Here is an 11,392-nt window from a genome sequence, read left to right as displayed (position 1 = left end):
ATGTTGCCGAACTTAAGAAGAGTATTCTTGAAGAAGGACATCGTAGTGGGTTGAGTATTCATCCTGGAGCTACGAAGATGTATCATGATTTGAAAAGGTTATTTTGGTGGCCGAGAATGAAAAGAGAAATTGCGAGTTTTGTTTATTCTTGTTTGACTTGTCAGAAGTCAAAGATTGAGCATCAGAAGCCGTCTGGGCTAATGCAACCGTTGGCTATTCCAGAGTGGAAGTGGGATAGTGTCAGTATGGATTTTGTTTCTGGTTTACCGAGGACAATTAAGAATTTTGAAGCTATTTGGGTGATTGTTGACAGATTGACGAAGTCGGCTCATTTCATTCCGATCAGAATGGATTATCCGTTAGAGAGATTAGCCGAGTTGTATATTGAGAAGATTGTAAGTTTGCATGGTATTCCGTCTAGTATTGTTTCGGACAGAGATCCTAGATTTACATCGAAATTCTGGGAAGGTTTGCAGAAGGCTTTGGGAACTAAACTGAGATTGAGTTCTGCATATCACCCGCAGACTGATGGTCAGACTGAGAGGACGATTCAGTCACTAGAGGATCTTTTGAGGGCTTGTGTTTTAGAAAAGGGAGGTGCTTGGGATTGTTATTTACCTTTGATTGAGTTTACCTACAACAATAGTTTTCATTCGAGCATTGGTATGGCGCCGTTTGAAGCTTTGTATGGTAGGAGATGTCGGACACCGTTATGTTGGTATGAGTCCGGTGAGAGTGCTGTGGTTGGACCGGAGATTGTTCAACAGACTACAGAAAAGATTAAGATGATTCAGGAGAAGATGAGAATTGCTCAGAGTCGTCAGAAGAGTTATCATGATAAGAGGAGGAAGTCACTTGAGTTCCAAGAGGGAGATCATGTGTTTCTTCGTGTTACTCCGATAACTGGGGTTGGTCGAGCTTTGAAGTCAAAGAAGTTGACACCTCGATTTATTGGTCCTTATCAGATTTTGGAGAGGATAGGAGAGGTAGCCTATCGTATCGCTTTACCGCCGTCACTTGCGAATTTGCATGAGGTTTTTCATGTGTCTCAGTTGAGGAGGTACATTCATGATCCGTCGCATGTGATCCAAGTAGATGATGTACAGGTAAGAGATAACCTGACTGTTGAAATATCGCCTATGAGGATTGAGGATCGAGAGTTGAAGCAGTTGCGGGGTAAAGAGATTGCCTTAGTGAAGGTAGCTTGGGGAGGACCAGCAGGTGGCAATGTGACTTGGGAACTGGAGAGTCAGATGAAAGAGTCTTATCCGGAGTTATTTGCTTGAGGTATGTTTTCGAGGACGAAAACTCTTTTAGAGGGGGAGAGTTGTAACACCCCGAATAAAATAAGGCTAATTATTTAATTTGAATTAATATAATATTTATTAATTTAATTAATTAATTGGAAATATTATTGGATTATTATTATTATTTTGGAAAGTATATAAGTTGGAATAAGAAAAAGGGTTTTCATTGTTGGTAAAGAGTTTTACGTGAAAAAGCAGAGAAGCGATATAAAAGTGGAAAAGGGCAAAGGGGAAGAGCAAGAGCAGAGGTTGAAGAACGGAAAGGCTTGAAGCTCAAAGATTTGCCGGATTAACTCAGGTAAGGGGGGTTTATCGTCGTTTAATGGGTATTATAGATTAACATGTCATGGGTAGTGATAGCCGTTGAATTGACCCTAATTGGGATTATGAATGCTGGAAAATTACGTTGGATGAAACTGTGTTTAGGCTGTAATTGAATATGTGTTTGGGTTAGTTGTGAATTTCCGAACGTATAGCTTTTTACGGAATTGGAATCGGAGGTCCGGAAGTCCTCCAACGGCGGAAAATGCGGAAAACTCTGCATTCTGCCTTGTGTTAGCGCAGGGACTGCTGTTTTGCCTGCGTTAACCGGTTAACCCAGGGTGTTAACCGGTTAACACTGTTGCGTTTTGCCAGAAAATGTATTTTTGTCCTGCGTTAACCGGTTAACCCAGGGCGTTAACCGGTTAACACTGTTGGAAATTAGAAAAATTGGTATTTTAATGTTGTGAACGTAATTGGTGATTGGCCTATTTTAGTTGATTGCGAGGAATAATTTTGTTGGGTTTATGTTATGAAATGTTGATCCAAATATGTTGATCAGTTGTGTTAAAGTTGTTGAAAATACTGAGTTGGAGGCTTGATGAGCCAAAGTTGATTATAAGTTGATTTTTGTTGAAAACGTTGTTGTGTTGATATTATTATTATGTTGTTGACAGTTTAAAGTCGTGTATGCCATGTACATTCATATGCATTAAGTCGGAGCTTTGCTCACACCACGTTGGCCTGGATTGGCAAAATTTTAAGTTGAAAGTTGAAGGCTTATGCCTTGATGCCCACTAAAATGGCAATGATTTTAAGTTGGGAGTTTTACTCCGAATGATACCACATGCATGACGAGTCGAGTCTCATTAGAGTTGCATTCTGTTGGGTTGTTGTATGTGTATCAGTGGTATTGATCTTGAGTATGTATATGAGTTGTGTTGACATTGGGTGATTAATGAGTTAAATTACTTAACATAACATGATAATTTATAATGTTTGTTACATCGATTGAGGAACTCACCCTTACAATTATTTTTCAGGTAACGAGCAATGAGTTGAGTAGAAGCTAGTGCTTGGAGTCTAGTGTAGTCTCCGTTATGGGTCATGCTCTGATAGATGTAACATCGGGACGGGATGTTTTAATTGTTTATTGTCGGTTGTTGAACTATTCTTCATGTAATATGTTATACGTTTTAATTGGTTGACATAATTTCTATCCGCTGCGTATTTTTGAAATGTTTTATGGTTGATATAATAAAAGAGCATGACAGATGTTATTTTCGAAGATGTGACACCCTTGTTTTGTGTAATTACTCTGATATATACCTGTTGTTGTTATTAAATATTTGGGGTATTTTAGAAGGGTGTTACATGTTCAGTCATGATCAACTTTATGTCGCAATATCAAGAGTCAAGAGCAATGATGGTTTAAAAATCTTAATTCATAACAAAGACAATAGCTGAAACAACTAATGTGGTATTCAAGAAAGCTTTCCATAATATTGTCTAGGTAATCACTTCTCTTCCACTCTTCACAATTTTTTAATTGTTATCTTTAATCATTTATTATATATAGAGAAAAAGATTAAATAAATTACTAAAAAGTTAAAGGTATTGTAGGAAAAAACATAACATTATTTAAAAAGTAACAACAATTATTAATTGTCTTGGTACGTGTAAAAAGTCAAAACACGACACTTAAAAAGGAACGGAGGGAGTACAAAATATAGATCAATATAAAGGTTTGTGCAACAGTACAAGATTGAGCGTTACAAGGCTAGCAAATCATGTCATCGAAGCTAAGATTATATCAGGTACAAATATCATAAACACTATTTACATCCCAAGAATGTCTTTGTCACCTTCTCAATCACCTTAACCTTTCAAACTAATAAGAAGATAGTTCCCCATTATTGTCTCATTTGCTATGACAATAAATAAATTTAAAGGACAATCCTTAGACTTTGTTGGTTTATATTTGTCAAAAGATGTGTTCAGTCATGATCAACTTTATGTCGCAATGTCAAGAGTCAAGAGCAATGATGGTTTAAAAATCTTAATTCATAACAAAGACAATAATTCTTTAGCTCAAACAACTAATGTGGTATTCAAGAAAGCTTTCCATAATATTGTCTAGGTATTTTTATATTTCATGTTCTTTTCCATATCTTTCTATTTTACAATGAAACCTTTTTCTTATTTATATAATTTCTATAGACTATTTTCTTTTTTCTTTTATAGGTAATCACTTCTCTTCCACTGTTCACAATTTTTTTTGTTATCTTTATTTTCTTTATATGAGTCATGCTTGAAGTTCAATTTTAAAATTACCAAGATGTCATTAATTTTGAAGTTTAATATTCAGTTAAGGTTATTCTCAATTTTATTTTTCTGAATTGAACATGGACGTTATGATTTTCTGCTAATTTTAATTTATAAATAATAAAAATAAAAAATTCCAAACGAGAGAGTGAAGTTCGGTAATAATAAAACGAAAAATTAATTAATTAATTTATACTATACCTCCAAGGTTTGTACTTAGTACGAGGAGATAGAAGCGATAGAGTAGTAGAGGTTAGATAGATAAAACTCATAAGAACTTGAGGCGGCTTGTGAAGAGGAAGCGTCGTTCCATTTATAACAATCACACATCAAACAAGTTTATTTATCATGAAATCAATGGCTTCTCCGTCGAGCCAAATATGGGTAATACTCGGTTTGGGTTTAGCCGGAATTTACGTTCTCACCAGAAAGCTTACACAAGCCGTTAAAGAAGATTTCGGCGCTTTTCTTCTAAAGCTTAAGTTGCTTCCTCCACCGCCTCCAGCTCCTCCCAAAGCTCCTCACCCACTCTCCTCCCTCAATTTCGCCATTTCCGATATGTATGTATTCGTTTCTAATAACCTAATTTTTGTTTATGGTTAGAGCTTTCAATTTGAATTCTGTCAATTTTGATTTTGGTTTTGTTCAACAGTTTTGATATAGAGGGACATGTGTCGACGTTCGGGCATCCGGAATGGGCAAGGACGCACGAACCTGCTTCTTCTACGGCTTCTGCTGTCTCCGCTCTTGTTGAATCCGGCGCTACATGTATTGGAACTACCGTTGTTGATGAATTGGCTTATGGGTTCGTTCCTCCCCAAAACCCTACCTAGGGTTTTACTCTGTTTCTTTGATTTTTTAGATTTTATTGTCATCATCTTCATCAGATATTAATAATAACACTAATAATAATAATTGTGTGTTATTTTTTGTTTCAGCATTAGTGGCGAAAATAAGCATTTCGGAACGCCTACCAATCCTGCTGTTCCGAATCGTGTACCGGGTGGCTCATCTAGTGGTGCTGCCGTTGCCGTTGCTGCTAATTTCGTCGATTTCTCTTTGGGTCAGCTTCTTAACTTTTCAATTTGCAATCTTATAAAATTACAGAATTCCATTTTTTGTCCCTACAATATAATCTCATTTTTTACTCTAACAAAACTATCATGCAAGCAGTTTTAATCTTTATTTTGAGTAAACCTATGTTTTTAAATGTTTTTTCAGGTATGTTAAGCTTAACTTTTTAAAGAGATGAATTAGATTTAAACTTTTTAAAATTAAGACACTCAGATGAAAGTAACAAAAGTATAAGTTTAGAAATCAAAATTTGAATTCATTTTTTGTGGAGGGATTTTTTATAATTTGCTAAACATGCTTGCAAGAAATATAGTAAGTGTATTTTCAGAAGAAATTCAAAATGTAATAACTAATAATTAAAATTACTTGCAATACAATTTAATAGGATTGAAAAGTGTATTTTATGGGGATGGAATTTTTTTTGATAATTTTTTTGGGACAACAAAAAACATATTTAATTTTTTTTTTCTCTTTACATCTCAAGATTGACATATGGCAAGTTCAGCACTGCATTTTATACATGACTGCTAATCATATTTAAAAGAAAAAGATTACTAGTCAATTATGGTTTTTGTTGGTGTCTACACATGTTCCAAATTGACATATTACTTGTATGTGAACTATGAGTTCCAAAAAGGTGAATGGATTAAGGAGTGATAATAACTGGTTCTGACTTCTGACTGGGAATGAAAAGAATGTTTTATTATTGAATGAACAACAACAACACACATATACTCCTGGATTTTCAGGAAATCCAGACTTCCCAATGGCACAGAAGACATATGGAGGATAATCCAATAGTTAGAGATAAAGTGACACCACCAAAATAAACTATAAGTTTAACCATTAAGAGAAATTCAGATTAAAATGGTCTATCATTGATTCTTGACGAGGCATTAAAATATTGTTCAATCAGTATTGTTCACCCTACAGGAAAACACTTTTGTTGTTGTGTTCAAATGTTTAGAATGAACTTTAAATCCAGACATTTAAATGTTTAATGGATTGTGCAAATACTTTTTCTGTCTTGGGATGCTGCAATAATTTCATGACTGCAGAATAAGGTAATCAAAACATGAAATCACATGTTGCCCGGACAAATATAACTCAAATGTTTTGATACATCATTGTGATTACAGGCGTTGATACTTCTGGAGGGGTGAGAGTACCTGCTGGATTCTGTGGGATACTTGGATTTCGACCTTCACACGGTGCTGTTTCTCATGTTGGAATCATACCCGTTTCAACAAGTCTGGACACTGTTGGTATGATTGATTCCATTATTTACTCTCGTTTCATATATGGGCTTCTATGCTTAAGTTGCTGATTTATTTATTTACTTCGAATGATTAGTATATTTGCATGGTATAAAGAATTAAGTGCAAGTTTGGACTTCATTAATTTGTAGGGACTTCTTTAGATGCTTTCTTTGAGAATATTTTGATTATAAATATTTGAACGCAAAATCGTAAGATAAACTAAACCATACCAGGAAGAGGATTAAACAGATTTTTTCTTACAGTCGTTTATTTAAATTTTCTTCATATTGTTACTGGCACTTTCTTGGCTTTATATATACAAATGCTGTACTGCTACCATCTGCTACAGTTTTGAAACTCATTTTACCCCCGAAATGCTCTTTTCAGGTTGGTTTGCAAAGGATCCTGATGTATTGCGTCGAGTTGGGCATATACTTTTACAAGCACCATTTGTAATGCAACGCAATCCCAGGCAAATAATTATAGCCGATGACTGTTTTCAACACCTAAATGTTCCTCTTGACAGGACTTCTCAAGTGGTGATCAAAGCTACTGAGAAGCTTTTTGGAAGTATGGTGCACTTTTCAGTTTAATATTATCCCTATCATTTTGGTTAATCATTGATAGCTCTTGCCTCAGTCTCATTTTGTGTGTTGGCATGTTGTTGTTTTTGAATAATTTGTGCTTGTTCTTACTATATTGCTTTCTCTTAATTTTTTTTCAATATCAATTATCTTCAGAGCAAGTATTGAAGCATATTAATTTTGAAGACTATATAAGTTCTAAAGTTTCCAGCCTGAAGGCTTGTTCCATCCAAAAATCAAATGGCGTACTAAAATCTTCTTCATTAAAATTGCTCGCCAATGTTATGCAGTCTTTACAAAGGTTAGTTGGAAATACCATTATACTTTGCCAATATTACGTGGTTTACTTGTTTTGTACATGTTTTGTATTATGACTATTGCGGAAGCCTCAAATTGAATCATAGTGTGATCATTTTTTTGCCACTCTATTTGTTCAGACATGAATTTGAACATACACATAGTGAGTGGATGAGCATAGTAAAACCTGATCTTCATCCAGCTGTTTCAGCACAATTGCATGAAAAGTTTGAGGTGTCTGAATTAGAGATCGAAAACTCTAAATCTGTTAGAAGTGAGTTGCGTGTTGCTGTAAACTCATTATTGAAGGTAATCATTTTACGCTGTTCCTTATTTATCTTAAATCCTTTTGATTTAAAGTCAATCTTCATGATTCCTTGTTCTAATTTTATCCTTCTCGCTTTCTTAAAAAAACAGACGAGTACATTCACATATCATAGTTGGTGAATTTTAATATGATTGTTAAACGCTGTGCTGAATTTCAACTAACTAATGGTGAATGGAACATTGTTGGTTGCCATTGTATGGACTGCCAATAATTTTTATTTCCTATTTTCTTTTTATAAAAATTCACCAAGAATATATTCACAGACAAACAAAGTGTGTTGTGGGAGGATTAAAATATGTAGTTGTTTATGAGTTAAAGTGTGTTGGGGTATCCATTGGGAAGAAGCCATTCTAAATACAATTTATTGAAGTGGATACTTTTAATGGATTTATGTTTCATTAGACTAATTCTTATAAAGTTTTCTTTTTAATATTTTAGTAATTTATATTTATATTCCAAAAAGGGAAATATAATGGTTCTGAGTTTAATACATTTTAATGCTCTTAAGGACGAAGGAGTTTTGGTGATCCCTACTGTAGCTGATCCTCCTCCAAAATTAGGTGGAAAGGAGTTCCTATCTCATGATTATCAGAGCCGTGCATTGAGCCTGCTAAGTATTGCTAGCATATCAGGTTGCTGTCAGGTAAATATTTCACCCTCATGAAATTTGCTTAGTGTTATCTTTTGTTTTTTTTACAAAACTTGTTTCCTCAATCAACATCATTGCACTCTCTGATTGATTTTCATTAGTGATAGAACTTAATTTACTACTCTGCACTTAATGGGTAAAATATTTGGTAATTGCGGTGGTAATGCATCTTTTGTTCATATTCTCCTAATTTATCCTTTCAGGTCACAGTACCATTGGGATTTTTTGACAAGAATCCTGTTTCAGTGTCCTTGATAGCTCGGCATGGTGGTGATCGCTTTTTGCTTGACACACTTAAGACCATGTATACAGTTCTCCAAGAGCAGGCTGATATTGCTGCCCCAAGTAAATCCTCAAAAAGTGTTGTTAGCAAGGAACAATCTGCTGAGATTTCGAAAGAAAAGGTATTGCTGTAAATACATCAGAAAGTTTTCAGCAGTTACCTATTCTTTTATTGCAATTGTTATAATTCTAAATCACCAGACACCAGTAACATTTAAAACTATATTGTTATAAAACTATAACTCTTTAATTTTTTAGTCCACAAACTACCCAGCCTGTCTCTTTAGCATCTATGATCTCTCTTTTGTTGTCCCACCATATTCATACAGAGACATTTACTTTGCAAACAGCTCATAAATTCCGATCTTGGCATGTTTTTACTTTCTCCTGGAGGATAAACCATGCATTCAAGTTAACTTAAAATTTGTTTCTTCCATAAGCATCTTTTATGTCAAAAGGTTGATGCTTTCTTTGAGGTGTTATGATTTATCCTTGACTTTTCCCTATAATTATGTTGCCCTTTTTACTATGGTGCATCTGATAGTTTTGTCGCTAATTCTCAGTTCCTTTTATGCTTATTCTTTTCACTCATTATTTTTGGATTCATAATTCAACGATTCAGGGAAATCAAGCCTACAAAGATAAGCAATGGCAGAAGGCCATTGGATTTTATACCGAAGCTATCAAACTTTGCGGCAATAATGCAACATACTACAGTAACAGGGCTCAAGCATATCTAGAACTGGGCAGGTAGTGTGTCATTCTTTGTCTATTTCTCTTGAAGTTTCCTGCAAACTAATGCTTTTTTTTCCTGTTAATCCAGTTATCTTCAAGCTGAGGAAGATTGTACAACAGCAATAAGTTTTGACAAAAAGGTAACTCTTATCTTGAAAGAATTTTATCCTTGGAAGCTTATTGCATTATTTTGATTGATGGCTATGTTTGATGAAAATTAAGACTTTGTAATAATTGAATCAGTATTCAGTTGTGAAGAATAAAAACAATTTGAGTTGTATAAATGGATTCTATAGTTTTTGCTCTTGGAAACTAAAACATGGAGAAAAGGAGTAGGAATTAGATTTTGGATATGTGTGGAAAATGCAAGGAAAACAATACTTCGAGCTATTGTTCAATTTTTACTCTTCATACAAAGTTCAATTTAATACTAGTTCTCATTCTTGGGTATTGTATATTTTCTTGAACGAGATTGCCAAGAGCATTTTCAGTAACGTCCTTTCTTAATTATTATTTTGAACAGAATGTGAAGGCCTACTTTCGCAGAGGTACGGCTAGAGAGATGCTAGGCTACTACAAAGAAGCAATTGATGGTAAGATGTTTTATTCTCAAATTTGTTTATAATTTTTCATTTCTTCAAGAAAACTGAAGGGGTTTCATAATTGTGTACCAACCTGTAGCTACTAACTGCAAGCATTGTTAGCCACATATTTGTTTTCTGGTAAAGTTCACCTGGTTCTAAAATTATCTAAAATATATGATTTAACTTCACTCTCACTCATTGGGTTTAATTTGATCCATCGATTTCTGTTTGTGGGTTTCTAGTATTTCTTTTAATTGTTATGGAACTCACAAATCATGATTTGCTGATGATTGGAAGATTTTAAGTGTTAGAATTGTTTGCGATGAAATTTGACGTTTACAGTCACAAATAGAATAGAACAAAAGATTTTAGAATAGAACAACTGCATATTGACATGCTTTACGAACTTTTAACCTCATTAGTATTCTCATTTTCTCATGAAGATTTTAGAATTTCGAAAGTTTACACTAACGAAAAGATTTGGCTTACAGATTTTAAATACGCCCTTGTACTTGAGCCAACCAACAAAAGGGCTGCTTCATCTGCTGAAAGGTTGAGGAAACTATTTCAGTAGATAAATAATTGGGAATACAAGATTTGAGAGCTGAATAATTGGTCTTCTTTGGGTGACACCACTGCATGATTGATTGATGAGTTTCTAGTTACAATAATCATACACGAGTGATTTGACTTGTGGTTTCTTCAAAGATGAAATTGATTCTTTTATCATTCAAGGCTCGGTAATTCATACCGGAAAACTAGACTGAATCCCAATTTTGTTCGAGGTAAATATATTAGAATTGTAACGAGTCAAGTGAGAAAGTGGATGGTGTTTGTTGGTAATAGCTCAGGATTCAGCTGTGCATTTTCCCTTAAAAATACATTGTACTAAACTGGATTGCAATCTTTGGTCAAGTACTTTAATTTGTTAGTGCTTTTAGTTGGCGACTTTAATATGAGAAATTGGTTTACACCTCTTGCAACACTGCTGTCAGGTTTTTTTTTTGTCTTTAAAGTTTTGTTTGCGAGTTAGAGGATGAGAGTTTTGAATTTTTTCTGTGAAGAAAATAAAAAAAAAGTAACATTTTTGAAAAGTATGATTTTGGATTGAATGATAAATGAAAGTTTGTTATTGGCATATTTATAACAATATAAATTATATTTAAACAATCTTAGACTTATTAAACTATCTTTTAATATAATTTTTTGATTTCTCAAATTAATTTTTTTTTCTTTCGATCCATTTTTATTTTTTTTAAATTTCATCTATTTTAGAAGTTGGATAAGATTTTTTATTTAAAAAACAAGATAACTATTTTTTCTTGAAGAGAGGGAGGTTTCGTGAGAAATTGGGTTTCAATAACACCACTTGAATGGATGAGAGAGATAGTTGAGTTTCGAACATATTTTTTTTTTTTTTTAAAAATTGAAATTTTGTAAAATTTATTTGTTTTTATCAGAAATTTGTAGTATATACTGAAGATTTTAGAAGTTTTAAAATTTTTGAAAAAAAAAATGAAGAATATTAAAAATTTTAATTTATTTTGGAGATTAATTACTTACACTGGCAGTGTAAAAGATAGATTTTTAAAATAAAAGTCAAACTTTTCTTAATATCCAATGTCTATAATTAATGGATGGTGTAAAACCCTTTTACAATGACAGCGTATTTCAATTGATTTTTTTTTTATATTATCAAATTTTTTA

At 33.6% G+C, this 11,392-nt stretch overlaps 1 protein-coding gene across 1 annotated transcript; it reads left to right on the top strand.

Annotated features, from left to right (window-relative positions):
* Window positions 1-4,087: 4,087 nt before the first annotated feature.
* On the top strand, window positions 4,088-10,664 carry LOC127105224 (translocon at the outer membrane of chloroplasts 64). Its single transcript, NM_001427014.1, has 13 exons — window positions 4,088-4,453; window positions 4,546-4,698; window positions 4,832-4,956; window positions 6,107-6,232; window positions 6,614-6,796; window positions 6,967-7,111; window positions 7,248-7,416; window positions 7,944-8,078; window positions 8,288-8,488; window positions 8,989-9,116; window positions 9,190-9,241; window positions 9,625-9,694; window positions 10,177-10,664. The coding sequence occupies exons 1-13, from the start codon at window positions 4,242-4,244 to the stop codon at window positions 10,257-10,259; spliced, it is 1,782 nt and encodes a 593-aa protein (NP_001413943.1). The 5' UTR covers window positions 4,088-4,241; the 3' UTR covers window positions 10,260-10,664.
* Window positions 10,665-11,392: the final 728 nt, after the last annotated feature.

Source organism: Lathyrus oleraceus, chromosome 7 (assembly GCF_024323335.1).
Source record: "Lathyrus oleraceus cultivar Zhongwan6 chromosome 7, CAAS_Psat_ZW6_1.0, whole genome shotgun sequence".
NCBI classification, from domain to species: Eukaryota; Viridiplantae; Streptophyta; class Magnoliopsida; order Fabales; family Fabaceae; genus Lathyrus; species Lathyrus oleraceus.
The sequence above is the reverse complement of the archived record's forward strand: the minus strand, read 5'-3'. Positions and strand labels throughout refer to the sequence as shown.